The sequence below is a fragment of the Mus caroli genome, unplaced genomic scaffold (assembly GCF_978045245.1).
Source record: "Mus caroli unplaced genomic scaffold, Mus_caroli_1 scaffold_1, whole genome shotgun sequence".
NCBI lineage: Eukaryota > Metazoa > Chordata > Mammalia > Rodentia > Muridae > Mus > Mus caroli.
In genome coordinates, this window is record NW_028227256.1 from 16,104,485 (window position 1) to 16,125,132 (window position 20,648).

A 20,648-nucleotide genomic window follows, 5' to 3' on the forward strand; every position below is an offset into this window, starting at 1 on the left:
TAAACCACCAACCAAAGAATACACATGAGGGACCCCTGGCTCTACCTGCATATGAAGCAGAGAATAGCCTTGTCTGGCATCAAAGGGAGGGGAGGCCCTTGATCCTGTGAAGGCTTGATGCCCCAGCATAGGGGAATGCTAGGGCAGTGGGGCAGGAGTGGGTGGGTGGGAAAGTGATCACCCTCATGGAGGCAGGTGGGTAGGGTGGGATGGGGGTTCTCAGAGAGGAAAAGGGGAAAGGAGGATAACATTTGAAATGTAAGTAAACAAAATAGCCAATAAAAAAGATTAGAAGCAAGATGTAGCTTGTTGAGAGACTACACACTTCACACAAAACAAGTTTCAAGTTTGATTCCAGACTCTGACACCACACACACAGACACAGACACAGACACACACACAAACACACACACCAAAATGCAGAAAGAATTATTGAAGACAGTATTAAATGAGTTAAAATATTTAAAGTTAACTTTACTTCCAGAATGAAGTATCAATAGGTAATTAGTTGATACTGTTGGGTTACTAGAAATAAAGACACTGTGTTGTAATCTTAGTAAAGAGACTTTAAAAACAGTTGAGTGCATGTTGAAAACCAAAATACTAATGAAACTGAAAGCCATGTTGTCCAAAGTGTGTGATACAGTTTCTTCACATCAGAAGTTAGAAGTAAAAAAGTTTATTACATGACTTCGAGATATATTCCTTAAGGGAATGGGAAGATGGCACAGAGGTTACGAACACTGGCTGCTCTCCCAGAGGACCTGAGTCAAATTCCCAGCATTCTCATGGCAGCTCACAACTGTCTGTAACTCCAGCTCCAGGGAATGCCACACCCTCACCCAGACATGTGTGGAGGCAAAACACCAATATACATAAAAAAATAAAAAGGGAGCATTAAATATTTTAAAAATAAAATCTTCCTTAAAGCAAATGGGCACACACTGTATTGCTTCTGTTCCATCATCCATCCTTCCTTTCTTGCTGCCTGGATGTGGCTGTGATAACTGGAGATGCAGCTTCAATCTTGGACAATTTAGGACCAGAGTAATGACTGGCAAAACCTTGCATTGTGACGCCTCCTCCTGGAACAGCATCACCTCCATACAATGCTGATCTATGAACTTCTGTTTCACAAAGAAGTAAATGCCCTCCCTTGAAAGCATAGTCATTGGTCATAAACTGGTGGGTGAACTGGGGATATAGCTAAGTTGAGGTTGATCGCTAGCACTACATGAGCTGTAAGTGGTGAAGCATGACTAGAATCCCAGTATAATTGAGGCAAAGACAGACAAAACAGAGATTCAAAGCCACCCTCGGCTAAAGCAGTTGGTCTAATTTCTTTTTTTTTTTTTTTTTTTTTTTTGGTTTTTCGAGACAGGGTTTCTCTGTATAGCCCTGGCTGTCCTGGAACTCACTTTGTAGACCAGGCTGGCCTTGAACTCAGAAATCCGCCTGCCTCTGCCTCCCGAGTGCTGGGATTAAAGGCGTGCGCCACCACGCCCGGCCGGTCTAATTTCTTATCAAGAAAGTAAATATGACAACACCAGTTAGCATGCTAATGTGAATGGGAGAAATATCACAAGGCCCCACCCCTACTTGAAGAGGTATAGACAATTAATGGCCTCTAGGAGACTGTGAATCAGTCTTCTCCAGGGACAGATGTCTTTACCATTCCCAAGTGGTCAATGATAAATATGTATATTCATATGAACAGAAAAATGGACTCGTCAGGTTGGATTCACATGTGTGTGTGTGTGTGTGTGTGTGTGTGAGAGAGAGAGAGAGAGAGAGAGAGAGAGAGGAGTGTGTGTGAGGGGGAGAGAGGGAATAAAGCTGACATAAAGTTGACAAGGAGTTGGGGAGCATGAGATGGGATAAAGGGGGTAAGGGAGGAGGAGGGTATGGTGCAAATATAGAAGAGTGTACAAAACTCTCAAAATCATTAATACAATGTTTTTAAAGAAAGCATTTATATTGAATAAAATATAGAGCTGATTATACCATTTCTTCCTATTGTTCTGCCATTTAAATTCACACACTCCTGATTGAATTAAAATTCTACAAAATGACCATCTTACATGTGAGCAAAAGTATGCATTTTCAAATGTAAGTTGGTGAAACTGGAGTGTGCTAACATATGAATTATTGGAAGAAGAGAAGGAAGGAAGGAAGGAAGGAAGGAAGGAAGGAAGGAAGGAAGGAAGGAAGGAAGGAAGGGAAGGAGGGAGGGAGGAAGGAAGGAAGGAAGGAAGGAAGGAAGGAAGGAAGGAAGGAAGGAAGGAAGGAAGGAAGGAAGAAAGGAAGGAAGAAAGGGAAGGAGGGACAGAGGGAGGGAGGGAGGGAGAGAGGGAGGAAGGCAGGCAGTCACTCGAATTCAATAGCCATAATGGTAAAAATGATCAACACATTTCAATCCATTATATTCTTGGCCTTATCAGTTTAAATCACAATGATTTCTTTAGACTAAAACCTGAAAGGTAAGAAGGTGCCAAGGAATGTGGTCTTGAAGCTGTGCATTCACCAATCCATTAAGTTACTTCACTGTTGCCAAGACCAAATACCTTGAAAGATGCAACTTAAAGGAGAATTTTAAGGAGAAATTTTATTTATATATTTTAAACAAACAGTTCAAGGGAATTCAGCACCTTGTAACAAGAGAAGCATGCGGACAGGAGGACGAGGTAGCTGGTCATGGTGTGTTTGCAAGTCATGTAGCAGAAATAAGGTAAAAATTAGAACTGTGATGTCAATCAACACCCAGGAAACCATTTCTTCCAACAAAACTCCTTGGGCTAAATGTTGTCCCCCAACCTCTAAAAGCAATGCCATCCGTTGGAGACCAAGTGTTCGAGTACATGTGCCACAACAGAATTTCATAGTCAAACCATGAGTGGTATGTGCATAAAACAAGACTTAAACACAATCAAGCTAAGACTTGATGTAAGATATATATAAGAGAGTTATACAAGTACTTACAAAGATGCATATAAACTGTTGCACAGACAAATGCATAGTTCTTGATAATTTGCTAGTAACTAATAAGCTAATAATATTGTTGCACTCATAAATACCTAGTAAATTAGTAACTTACTAAGTAGTGATGTGAATTTTTATTTTATTTAAAAAATATCGACTCATAAGCAAAGAGAAAAACTTTTTTTACAGAATTAGAACACCTAAGCCCCATACAGAATGTCACTCAAAGGGCTAGAGAGAAGGCTCTGAATTTAAAGACTAATCTCATTACCAGAAATACCACAATGTCACCTAAAGTAAGCACTCTTCCCACTGTGTGTGATGCTTCATATCACTTACAACTCACAATATTTTTTTTTAATCCCTCAGGGTACCTTAATTGAAGTATATGTTGGGGAAAAAGCAAAGATCCTAAAAGGAAATGATCAACTGAAAGAAAGTCTCAGCATTGGTGTGACGGCTCACCATGTAAAAGTGTGTGCTGAGCATGCAGGAGGACCGGACTTGAGATCCTCAGCATCTACATAAAAGTCTGGAATGACTGCTTGATTCTGTAACTCCAGCACTGTACATGCCACTGACAGAAAGACTGATGCAGCTTGCTAGGCACCAGCCTAGCAGGTTCTGTGGGAGATCTAGCCTTGAGGGAACACGGCTGAAAGCAATGTTCCCTCATTGAGTGAAGGACTCTAATATCCTTTTCTGGCAACCACACTCCTGCACACTACCACATTCACTCCTTCAAAACACACACACACACACACACACACACACACACTCACTCACACAGCTAAGAGCTATGCCAAGAAAGAGTATATAGAAAAGTAGAATGTAAGCTCACAGATATGAATATCATGAATATGAATATATGAATGCTGTATATATACCTGGGGAGAGTTTGAGCAATATGTCTCTGATTTATGTTTACATGATGGATTATTTGTTGAAAAAAGAAAAAATAGGCACTTGAGAAATACTATTCGAAGAGAGGATCTCAATTGGGCATCTGATGCTGGAAGTTTGACACAACTCACACTGTGATTTCATCATTTGGCTCCCAGATAGCTTACCTTCTGAAAGCTTACAGGCTCAAAGGGTCTCAAGATTGCCAGAAAGGACGTGAACAGCGTGTGAACAGGGCATGAACAAGGGCTGAACAGGGCATGAACAGGGGCTGAACAGTGCGTGAACAGTGTGTGAACAGGGCGTGAACAGTGTGTGAACAGGGCGTGAACGGGGGGGGGGGTGAACAGGACATGAACAGGAGGTGAACAGGGGATGAACAGGGGGTGAACAGGGCATGAACAGGGGGTGAACAGAACTTGAACAGGGCATGTACAGGGGGGTTAACAGGATGTGAACAGGGTGTGAACAGGGGGTGAACAAAACTTGAACAGGGCATGAACATGGGGGTTAACAGGGTGTGAACAGGGCTTGAGCAGGATGTGAACAGGGTGTGAACAGGGGTTGAACAGGGCGTGAACAGGGGATGATCTGGGTACTATGTGTTCTTGATTGGGTACTACAGCAGCTATACTTTTTGTATGCCATGGTGATAAGATTAGCAAAGCGTTTCAACACAGGAGGAAGGTAACATCTTTCATAAGTTTTTATAAGTACTAAAAAAAAAAAAGCGTAAGAAATGTCTGTGTTCCTCTACAGTGAAAGAACACCCAGAAGGATTATATCTTAGTTAAGGTTTCTTTTGCTGACTGTGGACATGCCAACTCTTACCAAAAACAAAACAAAACAAAGCAAAAAAAACAATCCATCAGGACTCGGTTAGAGGTCCAGATATTTAGTCTGTTTTGAACATGGTGTGAAACATCGCAGCATGAAGGCAGACATGATACTGGAGAGGAGCACAGTTCTGCATTCCAATCGGAGAGAGTTGGAAGGGGCTGGAGAGATGGCTCAATGGTTAACAGCACCGACTGCTCTTACAGAGGACCTGAGTTCAATTCCCAGCAAGTACATGATAGCTCACAACCATCTGTAATGGGATCTGATGCCCTCTTCTGGTGTGTCTGAAGACATCAACAGTGTATTCACATATATAAAATAACTAAACCTAAAAGAGAGAGTGTGTGTATGAACCATCAGATCAGGTTTAAGATTCTGGATCCTCAAAGCCCAAGCCAGTGACAAATTTCCCCTAAGAAGGTTGCATCCACTCTAAGAGGGCCTCCTAATGCTATTTCCTATAAGCCTATGGGAGTCATTTCCATTCAAACCACCACAGACTGCTTCTCTGTTAAGTGTGTCCTTACTGTAGTCACATAAGGATTATTGAAACTCTCAAAAGAAACCCAATTCTACATGTGGTCACTGAATAAATCATTGACTACATCTTCTGTAAAAGATTCTTGGTTTCTCCCAGAGATCAAACAAATTTCCCTCAAGAATGTCTGCATGTGAAAACCTTGAAGTCTCCTAATCTGTAGTCCAAGCAAATAAATGTCTCCTTTGTTTTTATTTTTATAAGTTAAAAGGTCTCAGGGAAATTATATTAAGTATAAAAAAACTAAGAATTATAGAAGAAAAACAATTAGAAAATAACAGAACAACAGACCTGCTGGGTAGTTGTCACTAATAAAAATCAGATAACATATGCATTATATAAAAACATGAATGTACTGAGTGTATATCATTCCTGAAGCAGATACACCTACAGATACAGTCATGAGTGAGTCCTACATGTGTGTCTCTCAATCGTATAAATTCATATGCAAAAGTACACTGAGCTTCCTAGGTCCCATGTGACAAAGGACTGCAGCTGGGTGTTTAGTAGGCAGGCATCCTGCCCAGTACTTCCCCCTCTCTCACTGGCAGGCCATGCATGCTCTGCTTGCATCCTGTAAGCACTCAAAGCTTGTTATAACCAAGTCTGCTTTTCTAGTGTTTCAGATTTTTACACTATTTTTCTCACCGCTCTCTTGGTCTGTTGTTTTTCTTCTATTATTGTGATTAGTTTTTTCTTTTTATTTTTTCTTCAGTATCCCTGAGTTTCTCCAGATTTTTAAAGATTTATTTATTTTATTTACATGAATAATTAAAAATTTACATTAATTTTAACCATGAGTTTAATTTGCCTGGAAACATCTCTGTCTTGATGTTAGCCTTTGAGACTTTAAATAAAAAGATGATTGTTTTGTCTGAAAAGGATTTTAATATATTCATGCAGTCCATTTCACTGTATGTTGGCAATATAGCAGTAAGCAAGACCAGTACCAATATTTCCCATCTATCTTCCTGTTGCAAGATTAACAATTAGAAGCATTTAGAAGACAGTATTCACACCCCTAAATGTACAGTTGTCCATTTTTTGTCCCTTAGCCTGATTTTTGGGTCTCTGTGTCATTTGGAAGCATCATTTAGTAACAAGAGATGGCCAGATGGGATACAATCTCCCCAATTTATTTGTCAATTTCATGATAACCTTCATGTATGAATATATTTTACAAAGCTTCTACTATATTAGGCTTCCATACTCTCCCTCAGGTGGTCATTAATTTTAGCATCCTTAACTTATATCTCTTCATATTCTCTTCCTCATCCCACTTCTACCTTCCAAACCCCACGGAATCCTCTCATCCTAGTCCCTCTCACACACACTACCCATAACTATCTATTTCCCAAACTTAGGGAGATCTAAGTGACTCCCCAATCCTGTACTCTATGCCTAACCTCTGTGGTTCTATGGGCTGTAGTTGGGTTATCATAGGCTCAACAGCTAATATTCTCATATCAGTGACTACATACCCTATTTGTCTTTCTGAGTCTGGCTTACCTCATTGAGGATGATTTTTCTAGTTCCATCCATTTATCCACAAATTTCATGGTGCCAGTTTTAACAGTAGCATAATACTCAATTGTGTAAATGAACCACATTTGCATTATCCATTCTTCTGTTGGGTGATACATAGGGTCTTTCCCCCAATTTCTGGCTATTATCATGAGTAGAGAATTAATGAACATGACTGATGATTTCCACAGTGGCAATAAAAGTTTATTCTCCCACCAGGAATGAATGAGTCTTCCTTTTACTCTACCTCTTAGCCAACATAAGGTGCCAGTTGTTTAACTGATCTTGGGGCTGGATCTTTTAAACTTCTCCTCCATGAGAGGTTCTCAAAGAACTGAGATTTTACTACCAGGTGCCTAAAAAGAAGCACATTTATAATTTTTATTGATAGCTATGTGAAACTTTCCTAAGTGTTGTTTATAAAACACCAATTAAAGTTTATTTTCTAAGGAAGAAGCTTGGAAACTACCCAGTAAATCCTCCTCTTACAGACAAGAAAACAGATACCCAGAAATGTCAAAGGACTTGTCCAAGGGACCACAGCTCATAAATGAGAAAGAAGCCTGAAGAACAGAAAAGAAAGGAAAAGAAAAGGGAGGGGAGGGGAGGGGAGGGGAGGGGAGGGGAGGGGAGGGGAGGGGAGGGGAGGGGAGGGGAGGGGAGGGGAGGGGAGGGGAGGGGAGGGGAGGGGAGAGGAGAGGAGAGGAGAGGAGAGGAGAGGAGAGGAGAGGAGAGGAGAGGAGAGGAGAGGAGAGGAGAGGAGAGGAGAGGAGAGGAGAGGAGAGGAGAGGAGAGGAGAGGAGAGGAAAACAAAGAAAAGAAATGAAAAGAAAATTTTCTGATGCTAAAAAATAAAAGTCACCCCACTTAAGAGTGAATATCCCAAAGTCTCTAACTCTCTGCATATTGTCAAGCTGTGGGTCTCTGTATTTGTTCCTATCTCCACCAGGATAAAATTTCTTTGATTATGGTTGAGCTAGACATTGATCTTTATCCATAGATAAAGCATAATGCCGTTAGGAGACGTTTTTTAAAGCTACATTCCTTTAGCAAAACAATAGTAATAGTGTTTGGTTTTCCCCTAGGTCTGTGGTCTATCTAGGTTAAGATGCTTGACCAGCATTGCAGTGTCAGGCATCGATTTGATTCGTGAGATGACTTTATCAAACACCTTCCCTTGGGGTTCAGGGAAGTATGCAAAAGAGGAGGCAGGATTGGAAGGCCCAAAGAGGTGGAAGACACCAAGGAAAATGTGTCTTTCAAACACAACAGGATTGATAAAATCTAAACTCACAAAGACTGGAGCTCTTGTATGGGACCTACCCCAATCCAAGCCAGCTGGGGTCCCAGTGCTGAGATGGGAGGTAAACACAAGCCCCAAACATTACTACAAACTGGTCTCCAATTTACAACTGCAAAGGAAATATTGGTTTTCTCCAAGATAATCTCAATAAGTATACAGCCCTACTTAAGAGTAGACTTCAGCCAGGTATGGTGGTGCACGCTTTTAATCCCAGCACTTGGGAGGCAGAGGCAGGTGGGGTTTTGAGTTCGAGGCCAGCCTGGTCTACAGAGTGAGTTCCAGGACAGCCAGGGCCACACAGAGAAACCCTGTCTTTAAAAACTTAAAAAAAAAAAAAAAAAAAAAAAAGTAGACACCATACCCAGCAGTAGATGACCAAGAAAAAATAAATTCAAAGATATTGCTAAAGTTTTTGCTTGTTTGTCTCATATTGCTTTGTTTGGGATTTTTTTAACCCTTACTGGTCTTTTACATCTATCTCACAGTTGTGTTTTTACATGTTTTGTTGGTGTCTCTCCATGTATTTGATTTTGTCTGCTTGTTTGTTTTTTTTTTTAATCATGCCTTTTCATTTATTTACATCATCTTTAATTTCTTTTTTTTTTTTTACTCTTTTTAACTTTTTTTTTAATTAGGTATTTTCCTCATTTACATTTCCAATGTTATCCCAAAAGTCCCCCATACCCACCCACCCCCACTCCCATACCCACCCCCAACTCCCCCTTTTTGGCCCTGACGTTCCCCTGTATTGGGGCATATAAAGTTTGCAAGTCCAATGGGCCTCTCTTTCCAGTGATGGCAGACTAGGCCATCTTGTTTTTTATTCTAGTTTGTTTGTTTGTTTGTGTGTCTGTTTTCTAAACAAAGAGGAAGAAGATGTGGAGTTGGAAGGGTGACAAGTTGGGACAAGGTGGGAAGAGAGCACAGATAAGATATATTGTATAAAACTATTTTCAATTACAAAATAAAAGTCACAACATAAGAATCCTTCTCTATTTTTTATCAAAATTCACAAATGTGAATTTTATAAATGCTTCCCATGTGACATTAATTTCTCTGAAATGTCTCTGGCACTTATGAGATACTTCAGCCTGTATGTGTTTATTCATGCTTTAAAGGTTATATTCTGCTCTATATCTCTCCTAGTCTCAATTTGCAAATGCTTTCCCCTTAATGTGTTGGTCTACTGGTTGCATTTGAAACAAAATTATTTGGTGATCTTACCCTTCAAGACCTTTCCTTTTTAAAGCAATAATATGGGAAATATCCATGATAGCAGAAGTGCCTGTCCCTCTATCAGTGATAGTAGGGGACCCCCGCTCACATTCTACATGAAATGTCACTGGCACTGTGGACTACAGCTCAGTGCCTATTTGCACCACTTCTCCCAGTTTCCCATTTATATTTAAGCTCCAGACCTCTAGAAGTAGATACTTGAAAATGATTCCATTGACTAGTTTGCAACCTGCACAGTTAGCCAGAAAATTCTAAGGATTTCAAAGCATCTAAAGTGTTTAATAAAGTTACCATTGCTCCTCAAAGGTCCAAAGAAAGTTAGCTACACTTATTTTTAAAGTTATAAATGATTTTTTTAGCAAACATTTATTTAAAAATTTGCTAGTCCTGCTGGATCTCAGAAGGCCAAGGATTTCAACTTCTTGGCAAGCATGGACTATAAATAACTAGAACATTTCTTTAAAAAAAAAAACTAATAAAGGAATTATTGACTAAGTATTATGGGTCAAGTAAGAAGTACTTTCTTTACAATATTTGCCTCTCTCTGTATAACCATAAAATATCAATCTAGTGATAACTCCATGCGATTTTCATTTTATATTTTATTCTAGTGAGAGAGAGTCTCATTGTATAACCCTGGTTGGCCTAGATCTCATTTTGAACAAGATTAATATTTAGAAACAATCTCATACTAACACCTTCTTTCCATTTTGCTTCCTCAAACCCAAATTACAGAAAGCACATGTGATCTGCCTTCTGTGATATCAAAGCAATGTAGATCTGAGAAGCAAGAGCTTGGGTAGAATTTTCTCTCACTCAGAAGTAATTTTTCAAAACTGATTTTAAAAAATATTCACTAAAGACTGTCCAAAAATATGATCATTAAAGATTTTATGATGAAATTATGGTAGAGCAGTAGAGTCATGCTATCATAGTAACAAAAGGTGTCATCTTGTCTTATTTAAGTTTCCATGAAACAATAAACCTTGTGATGGGTAAATGGTCCATCAGGAATGGATAATGTCGACCTATGCAAAGGTTTTTCTCCTCCAGATAGAGTCTCTCTTTTTCTATCACCCTGAGAGAAAGAATCTTTCTCTGTCACCCCAATTGTCCTTTAACTCACTATGTAGACCAGACTGGACTCAAATTTATAGTCTGCTGACTCTGTCTCCTGAATGCTGGAATTAAAGGTGTCCGCCACCACACCTGGCTTTTCCTTCCTTCCTTCCTTCCTTCCTTCCTTCCTTCCTTCCTTCCTTCCTTTCTTCCTCTCTTTTTTCTGTCTTCCTATCTGTCTGTCTGTCTTGCTTTCTTTCTTTCTTCCTATCTGTCTTGCTTGCTTGTCTGTCTGTCTGTCTTCTTTCTTTCTTTTTCCTCCCTTCCTTCTTTCTTTTTTTATTCTCTTCTTTCTCCTTTGTCTATTTGTAAATACAGGATAAAAATAATTCTGAAAAACATAAATAATTCAAAATTGTTCTCTTTCTGGTTTCCAAAGGAACTAAGCACCACTAGGCTGTGAGGAGTGTGTTAAGTACATGATGGGAAAACTAAAGTTAAAAATATTCATGTCCACTTCACTGAGCTGGCAGGAACAGTGCTTTCCTGAGACTCAGATAAGTATTTTGAGACTGTGATCAAAGTTTAAATGGTATGCAAAGTTGTTTGCAGGTAATTTATTCATCAATAAGCATTAATTGAACTGCAACAATCCCCAAATTATAACTTAATGCATGGGACTTCACATTGTTAAATATGTTTCATTCTGGAATGAGAGATGCCAGGGATTGACTAATCTCAAGGACAATTATACTAGTTTTAAGTTGTTACATTTTCATCTTTTATTGTTGTTGTATTTAAAGAAGATAAAAAAGAGAAAGCCAAGAATAAGATAATGTAATGGGGGCATTAAAGGGTACAAAAGATTTCCTACAAGAGAGCTAATGTGAGGAATGGTTGTAATGAAAGAGAGTAGATAAGTTGGAATTAGATTGTTAGAAGGAAGAAAGGAGCAAGAGGACTAAACGTTGATGAGAGATTTAACAGACATTTTAAAAAGTCACAAACCTATTCCAAAACCTGCCACCAGAGGTCTCCATGCTAGGTGAGTTTTCTTTGAAGCTCCGATTCTTTACGTTTATTGGACATTACCTTTATATGTGTCTGAAAAGGAGGTGGGGTTAATAACTCACCTCTTTGTAGTAATAAACTGCAGTAAGTTTGCGTAACGGGAAACGTGTGGGTGTGCCGATCTAGACTATCCCCCAGAGCGCTCTTACCCAAAGCGCATGTGCCCAGAAAAATAAAGATATAGATGAGAACGCCCGTTTTACACAGTTTCCCTTAGAAATTCAAAACCCTGTCTCACCTTCGCATCTGTGTTTATCCGAATTTGTAAGAGAATTTTTTGAGAGTTATGAATAGGAGATATTGTGAAATTAAATAGAATGTGAACAAGAGAAAGTTCTCCATTTAGGAATCTTTTCAGGGGTTCGGTTAATTTGTACATTTTTGAAGTGCTAAGACTTTTTAGAGTATTTCTAAAGTTAATGGGTGTGGTAAGAGGTCAAAATACTCTTAGTCATAGCATGGTTTTCAAGAACCAAGAAAGGGGATGGATGCTTTAAAAAAAAGAAGAAGAAAAAAGAAATTGAGCTGCTAGTTGTCGTTTGAATCTTCAAAATTCCTACAGAGGGCGGTGTTGCCTGTTCAATGAAGGAGGGAACGGTCCCTGGGAAAGATTTGTGGCGAAATAGCTGGGATTTTTCACAAAATGCCACATCGAAGAATTAACAAGGATTTCTATTATCAGTACTCTTCGGATAGTTACCCATGTATGTATGTATGTATGTATGTATGCACATATTTTAGGTTTGTTTTGTTTTTAATGAAGTCGGAGTTATTTTAAATGTTGTAAAGTACTTAGATAATTTTAACAAATACTAAGTACGTTTCTACATATATATATATGTATATATAATATTAAGATTTTTTAAAACACAAGTGAAATTTTGAAATTCTACATAAATGAGGCTTCAAAAACAGTCATGCTGGCACACTATATTACCTATTTAAATAGTTTTATATGTAAAATTATATCATCAATTTGATTTGGTTTTAGTAAATGTTAAAGTTTATCTCAGATTAACCAATGATATGATCCAAAGTGATTTTAAAACATGAATACACGCACTTAGAGAAAAATGAAAGCTTTTTCCAAATGCTGTTTGGTTTGGGTTAAGGTTATCTTTAGACAATTAAGACCTAGCAGTTAAAGATTAAAAAGAGGGATGTAAACTATCTTGTTAATAAGTTTGTGCCTGGGGAATTTTAATTTCCAAATCTATAACATCTATCTTTCAAATTATCAAGCAGAGGATGACTTAGTGAAAGAGTGGGGAATCCACTTTAAGTCCTTCCACACAACGACATTAAGAGGAACGATTTCCTGTCTCCCAACCATCTCTGGTGGCGAAAGGGGGACATATCTGCTGACGCTGGAAGACTAGCCTGGTTCTGTGTGGTTTAAGAATGTTTTCTTTTTAGTAGAGGGAAGAGGGGGAGGAAGGAAAAAGGGAGGGGGAAGGAAGGAAAGACTAGAAGGAGAAGATCTAAAGAGAAAGAAGGAAAGAAAGGAGAGAGGGAGGGGGAAGGGAGGGAAGGGTTAGAAGAAGGAGGAAAGGAAAGGGAAGAAAAGAAATCCAACAGGGAATAGAGAAAAAGATGTGTTTCTCAAGTTCTGCCTGAAGCACCCTGCATTTCCTTCATTTGACTTACGGTAAATTAATAATGATAACAGTAACAATAATAGACCGACAGGACTGTTCCTTGCAAGGTAGGAGTCCTCAGCTTGGGTGTTAGGAACCGCTGTCTTCCTCCTAGTCTATCTGAAGCCTTCTCCTACTCACGGAGCCTCCGACCCTGCCAGAGCTCTAGAGTGCACTGGAGTTTAAAGACAATCTTCCTTTACAGATTCACCCTCATCAGGTTTAATAACTTCCACCCCAAATTACCCCAACCCTCCTCATTCCCTCCTGTCATTTATTTTCTGCCCCAGGGGCCCAGATCTTCTTCAGTGCCTCCCTACTGGCTCTAGGGAACCTTCCGAGAACCCAGAAAGGGTGGAAAGATGAGGAGGAGAGGGAGCTAGTGAATATAGAATTCCTCATGAAATTAAAAAAAGAAAATCCTGTGCCTTACAGGGTGCCCACTTGAGGTTAAACTTTGTACTTGTTGTTATTTATGCTTTTGAAAATATTTTTAAAAAAATAAACTTCAAAAAGCACCTATTCAAAAGAAAATCTACCCCAATTGAAAATGGCCAAACAATATTTGCTCTTGTATATCTTAAAACATTTCCCATCGTTTCCTTAAACAGTACAAAGCTTACACCTTCTCAAAGATTTGGGTGTTCATGTCTCAAATCTACCAGATTAAAATCACAAATTATAGGTGATAAATCCAAATACAAAATGTTCTATACCCCTGTTAAAGGTCTCAAGATTAACATTGTGTGCTTTGTTGTTCCCAACATGTAAAGGGAGAGAAAAAACTTAATAAAATGGAGACTCCAGGCAAACAGAAAGACACCAAGGAACCACTAAAAATATAGAACAATCCCTAAAGCAACAAGCAATATAGGTTGCAGGGTCCACAAGATATTCAAGCTTCCAAATGTTTTAGGCAAAATGAGCAAAATATCAGAAACCATTGAGGTAAATAGTGGCGTTGTTCTTGTTCCACAATGATACTTTTATAAGGTTGCATCAATAGAGAAAAATAACTCAAAGTCAAAAAATCTAGTGGTGTTCTTTTTAATGCTCCCCTAAATATACAAGAATAGGAAAACTGTTTTTAAAATCTCAGTAATGGTTCTTCTAAAAGAAAAAAAAAAACTATGTAGAAAATTTGGGGGCCGATGTGCTTGGTTTCTCGTTGTCAATTATTAAAACACTTTAGTTAGTGGCTGCATTGATTCGCCATTTTCAAAACAGATTTTTAATGTATCTACTTATATTTCTCGTTTTTGAACCACTATATTCCCTTTAAACGCACGGTTAGTCTGTGGATTCTATGACCCAGAAGTGTTTATGTAACTAATGTGACTATCTGCGTGTAAATTCGTGTTTATGATTTTTATAATATATATGTGTGCATGTGTGTGTGTGTGCGTGCGTGTGCGCGCGCGCATGTGTGTGTGTGTGTGTGTGTGTGTGTGTGTGTATGCGTGCGCGTTGTATCTAAGTCCTGTGTGCAATAATGTTTTTCTGTCTGCTGAGGCTTACTTCTCCAGCCTATTGTTTGAGACAACAGATATAAGTTGCGATGGGAGAGGAGCGTCGGATTTGGTGTGTATCCCCCATTTCCAATTATAGATGGATCATTACAGACAGCGGAGTCCTGAGAAACCAGACATCTGCTCCTCACATGAATGCACTCACCTCCTAGAGACCAGGCTGCGATCATGCTCTGGAAACTCGTGGAGAATGTCAAGTACGAAGACATCTATGAGGTGAGCGGACACCCCAGATGCATTTTAGAGCTTTGGAGATAGAAAACTGCAGCTTCTTTGACACCCCAGCTGATATATTTTAAGCTATTTACTCGTAGATTTCTGGTCGGGTTTCTGAGGTTTCTTTAAGTTTTCTAAGGCTGGCTCTGGGAGACTTTGCTCTCCAGAAAGGGAACTTTTAAGGTTGGAATGTGAGAAGTTTAATTTAGGAGCTATTTTTCTTTTCCTTTTTGTTTTTCTTTCTCTCCGGCTCTCTCCTTCCCCTTGTAGACTCTCGTAGGTAACGTGGAGCCACGAATTTAGGCAGACAGTCAGGGAAAAACAATCTCCCCTCATTTTGAGTACGGGACAGAATCGGGTTTTTAAGCCTCACGCCGACTCGGACTTTAATTTTTGCTTTTTAAACTTTTAATAATTTTTTTTTGAAATCGGTAACCAACGTATGCAGGTAGAGGGTAGATATCTAGGGAGAGCGAGAGGAAAGGAGGGGTGTGTGAACAAATCCAATACCATATGGGAGAGAGCGCGGTTTATTATTTTTGTTTTGTCGTATTTTGATTCTTTGCGGGTCAGTGGTTCCAAGCAGAGATGGCAGCCGCCAGCGTGTGGGCATTTTTAACGAAGCCTGCCCACACTTCGTGCTACCGGCTACCGGTCCCCGGGCAAGCGCATCCCTCCCGTGCTTTGCCCTCCGCCTTGTGGGACGCCACCGAGAGCTTCCGGAGTCCGCGTCGAGCGAGGCTGTCCCGTTGCCCTTCCAGCGGGCGGGCGAGGGGACTGACGAGGGATCCCGCGCCACAGCCCGGGAGCTGGGGAGCTGAGCTCAAGAGGAAAGGAAAGTAAGGCTCAAGGGGACGTTGAGAGAGGGAAGGCAGACTCCGAAGCTTCAAGAAATCTGAGGATCAGGATTTAAAAAAAAAAAAAAAAAAAAAGCGAAAGGGGGTTAGCGAAGAAGGAGGCAGAGGCGGGGTGGGGGGGGGGAGTTGGAAAGCTACCCGCAGCAGCACAGCAGCACGAGGTTGGGCCACCGGGCAGAGGTGGACAACCCAGACTCAGTAACCGGTCCTGAAAGAAATCTGAACCGTGAGCCTGGTCGCCGTTGGGACAGCCCCGCGGGGTTAGCCTTGCTTAGCTAAGGGGAATCCGGAGGCAGGCGCTAGCTCTGTCCCTACCGCTCTTAATTGGGTCCGGTGTGTGGCCGCGACTCCTCAGGTTTTCTGGGTAGAGCGGCTAGAGCCAGTGCCCAGGGTCCCCCAGATCTGCCATTCTTACGACCTCATTTAGAGGTAAATGAGAAAGTGAGAAAGGTAGAAGAAAAGGAAGTCAAGAAGAAAATGAGAGACAGGAAAGAGGAGAGAGAGAGAGAGAGAGAGAGAGAGAGAGAGAGAGAGATTCTTCTTTCTCGGGTGACCTCGGGTTTCGCCTTCCTCTTTGTGGTAGTGTACTGAGGAACCGCGCCTCCCCGCCTGGTGGATTTCAGCGTCCTTTTATTCCTAACAGGCGGGATTATGTTCAACTCTAGGGCGTTAAACTATCCTAAAGAGTACATCGCCCATAGTAAATATAGCACTGGCGGAGCTGGAGCCGCGGTGGAAATAGCTCTGGGTATATACATAGAGGAATTATACTAATCAGTGTGATGCTAGTTCTTTGGTTATGAAAAAAAAATAAAGGGCTAAATGGGAAATGAGGGAGGGCTAGGCGGGGAAGGGAGTGGAGAAGAGTAAAAGTGGGAAGGGAGAAGAGAAATGGGAGGGAGAGGAAAAAAGGAGAGGGGGAGAGGGAAAAAATTGGAGGGAGGGTGCGAGAAGGGCCGGAAGGGGGGTAGGAAAGACAGGAGAGGAGAGATGGATGGGGGTGGGGGGAGAGGATAGAGAGTGACTTGCTCCTGGCTGCCCAAATTTTCATCTGGAAAGCCCGGAGAACCCGCACCCGACGTGGTAGAGGAGCCTATTTCAGTCTGGACTCCGGTTGAAGTTTAACAGAAATGGCAGTCAGGCCAGTTGGACGGGTTCCTGTTACATCCCAAAAGATTTTCTGTTGCCCCTGGCTTTGCCTGGAAAGGATACGTTTAGTGTGCTTGAAGACCAATCACATAGATTTTTAAATCTGGGTTTTAAAATTTTCAGGCTGTAAGCACTAAAGAGAAAAAGGCTGCATTGTGTTCCAAAAGTCCCCATCTCTCCTACGTTCTTCGAAAACAAAAAACAAACAAAAAACTTTAAAAACAAACAAACAAACAAACAAACAAAAAACCCACAACTTGGTCTTCTGCATTCAGAAAAAGTAGGTGTAGCTCGCAGTAAACAAACGTAAACAAACAGGCCCACCCATTTTACTTCTCCCCCCAACCCCCGCCCCACCAGATGATCAGGCAGTGCCTTTCTAGTTTGCTTTTTTAATCTACACACCAAGCACCCAAGACTACCACCTCCTCCCTGTTGGGAAAGTTTTCCTCTCTATCCAAGAACACCTACATTCTCTGGGAGACCCCAGCACACTGCCGAATCCAAAGAGCAGAGGCTGCCTTACAAGAGCCAGAGAGTGTCCCTGCTCAGTTAATTGAAGTTCTGCCTCTTTCCTGCACAACTTTCCCCCCAGTCTGCCTCTGCCAGCCCCCTTGTGTGATTACATCTAGTAATTCTCCACTGAATGAACGTCATTTACAATAGTGGAGGAGCTCTGAGCTCGCTGCTGCTTCACGCTCCATTTGTCCTCCATTCTCCCTTTAAAGTACTCGTGTAATATTAATAGTCATGAATATCAATTATTATGAGGCGGTGTAGGCAAGCGGAGGGAGGAAGGGGCGCCTGAGCAGTCTGAGCCCAGCTTCGGGTGGAAGAGGACTGTTTCTGGAGCCCCAACGAACCCTGCAGAAGAAAAGAGGCCAAAAAGACAGTAAAAGACGGATGAGCAGGTCTGCCTGTCTGTGACAGGCACCTCCAATCTTCTTGGAGGGGGGGATTTTTTTTTTTTTTTTTGATGGCTTGTCCTGGAAACATCTCAAGCCTAGCTCCTGTGTCCAGCTTGCTTCTCTGCTGGACTCCTTGATTATTTTTTTTAATTCATTGTTATTTTGAGCAGTAACCAGGCTTTTTTTTCCAGATGTTAGTCCACACCTATTCATCCATGGTGAGTTCGGATTCCCGTTGTACAGAAGTGCATGCTTTCTCCTCTCACCGTCTCTGTCCATGCATCTCTCTCTCTCTCTCTCTCTCTCTCTGTGTGTGTGTGTGTGTGTGTGTGTGTGTGTGTGTGTGTGTGTCCCTCCATTTCCCTGTCTTCCTTTGAGTGCCTTTGGCTTGGTAATTTAGCACCATAATTGGTAGAGGCCGCAGCTGCTTCTCTCTGCTTTGTGTGTTCCCTGTCTGAGCTCCTGCAGTAAGCTGGGAGGGTGTGAGGCTGAACCGGGAAAACTTTTTGTCACTGAAGTTTGGAAATGTAGATGGCTGTTTCTACAGAAAGAACCAGGGGGACTTTACTGTGTGCCATTTTCATGGAGAATTGGGGGAAAGACTTGAAAGGGTCCTGCTCTTCCCCACTTCTCTCACTTGACTTAGACCGGAGAGGGCTGAAAGTATGGTGTGGGAGTTATTTCTTCCTCGCACAACTTCAGCTCCGTATTTTAACACCCCGAGTAGAATAGCATGAGAGATGGAAAGCAAGCTTAAAAATAACTCCTGCAAACCACAACTCAATTTAACGTGGGCTTAGGGTGTGATTTCAGAGGAGATCTGTTTCAATCAAACACCAAGTTATTTAATTCCTCTTGGGGAGGGAGGGTAGCTGGAAGCTCATATCATGCAGATTCCTCCCCGCTCTGGGAATCTCCTGCTTGTGTGAGCCCTGGGGCGAGCCAGCTACCTGCCAGGGATGGCAGAAGTTAGTTTTTCAACCAGCCCAGCATCACAGCTATTAGCGAGTTTCATTTGGTGTGATTTGGATCTCTAAAAAAAAATAGGGGCAAGAAACACTTAGAAAAGCAAACACCACCCTTAAGTCCTCCGTTTTTAAAAACCAAGGCTTTAAGTTATCTCTGTCCACAAACACTTTCTTCTCTTTTCCCTTTTGCCTGCTTTGCGCTATCAAAAGATGCCTCTAGGCTGGGTAGTGGGTGAGCTTCCTATTTCTGTTATTGTTAAGTCTCCTGAAGCTCCCGGTGTGGAACTATTGACATTTTACCATGTGGCCCTGAGTCAGCTTGGGGTCTAACTAAGATGTAGCTTCTTGCTGCTTCCCTTATCCTAGAAAAGTTGTACAGAAACCGAACTTCTCTCCTCTCTCCTCTTTTCTCTTCTCTTCTCTTCTCTTCTCTTCTCTTCTCTTCTCTTCTCTTCTCTTCTCTTCTCTTCTCTTCTCTTCTCTTCTCTTCTCTTCTCTTCTCTTCTCTTCTCTTCTCTCTCTCTCTCTCTCTCTCTCTCTCTCTCTCTCTCTCTCTCTCCCTCCTCCGTCCCCTCCTCCTCCCTTTCCTTCTTTCTCCCTTCTCCCCTCTCCCCCTTCTCTTCTCCTTCGCTCCTCTCTCGCCTCCCAGGACCGGCACGATGGCGTCCCAAGCCATAGCTCGAGACTCTCTCAGCTTGGCTCTGTGTCCCAAGGACCCTACTCGAGCGCCCCGCCGCTGTCCCACACGCCATCATCGGACTTCCAGCCACCCTACTTTCCGCCCCCCTACCAGCCGCTACCCTACCACCAGAGTCAAGACCCGTACTCCCACGTCAACGATCCCTACTCCCTGAACCCTCTGCATCAGCCCCAGCAGCACCCGTGGGGGCAACGGCAACGCCAAGAAGTGGGTTCAGAAGCCGGCTCTCTCCTGCCCCAGCCCCGGGCAGCCTTGCCCCAGCTCTCCGGCCTTGATCCCCGAAGGGACTACCACTCTGTCCGCCGGCCGGACGTGCTACTGCATTCGGCACACCACGGCCTGGACGCCGGCATGGGCGACAGCCTCTCGTTGCACGGCCTTGGGCATCCCGGCATGGAAGACGTGCAGGTAATTCCAAACAAACAAAAATAAACATAACCAATAATAAAAGAAGAATGCTGGGGGCGAGGGAAGGAAAGGAGGAGGGGAGGCCTGGTCTTCTCTGGTTGGGAGGGGGAAGTTGTCATCTTTAGAACCGGACTAACCGGACAGGACAAAAGTGTGTGTTTGAGTGTGTGGCTATGAGGTGGTGGCGGTTTCTAGAGATCCGTGTGTGAATGACAGGACGGCTGGAAATTAATTCTTGAAGGAGGAAATATGTTCGTGATAGTTTACAGTCATTGCCACCAAAGGCTAATGTTTTCATCTTGACTCAACTACTAGACTTGTGAATTCTCGGTTGTTTTTTTGTGGAGAAGTTGGCACCAGGAGTAACCCTGAGTGAGCCTGTCCCGCTGGCTTGGTGGGCAAAGTGCTGGCTATCTGCAGAACAGAGTTCTAAGCAAGAAGACACAAGGGTCACCGAAGGCTCCAGGTGTTTTCTCTGGTGTAGAAGGCAAGGAATAAAAATGCACTCTGCAAAACAGTGTGCTTATGGCCCCTTTGCTCTGAACTTCCTAAAGCTACAGAGCCCTTTCCCAAGCAGAATTCCAGGGCCATCATCTGACCATGGGGATCTTTGCTCAGGGGACCAGACCGACACAGAAAGCTGACAGTGGATTCTGGAGTCCATGAGGACGATAGCATTTTGGAAATTTCGTCTCTTTGAGAGCCAATTAATTGATTATAAAGCAATGTTCCCCACCTTCCCCCTCATCCCCCTCCTCTGACAGTTGTTGCCCCTCCCTGAGGTTACAATGCCCCCTCAAGAGGCATCATGTGTTTATTTTTT

General features: G+C 42.0%; 1 protein-coding gene across 3 annotated transcripts in view; it reads left to right on the top strand.

The window, feature by feature from the left end:
• Nucleotides 1–14,689: 14,689 nt before the first annotated feature.
• The window catches only part of Tfap2b (transcription factor AP-2 beta), a 29,145-nt gene continuing 23,186 nt past the window's right edge, over nt 14,690–20,648 (top strand). Inside the window, exons 1-3 of one of the 3 annotated variants that reach the window (XM_085835858.1) lie at nt 14,690–14,835; nt 17,941–17,967; nt 19,367–19,825. In XM_085835858.1, coding sequence (XP_085691984.1) covers nt 14,755–14,835; nt 17,941–17,967; nt 19,367–19,825 — 567 coding nt within the window. In that variant the 5' untranslated portion in view covers nt 14,690–14,754. The remainder of the gene's footprint in view (nt 14,836–17,940; nt 17,968–19,366; nt 19,826–20,648) is intronic. The other 2 variants (XM_029482908.2, XM_021162017.3) reach the window with 2 other exon arrangements.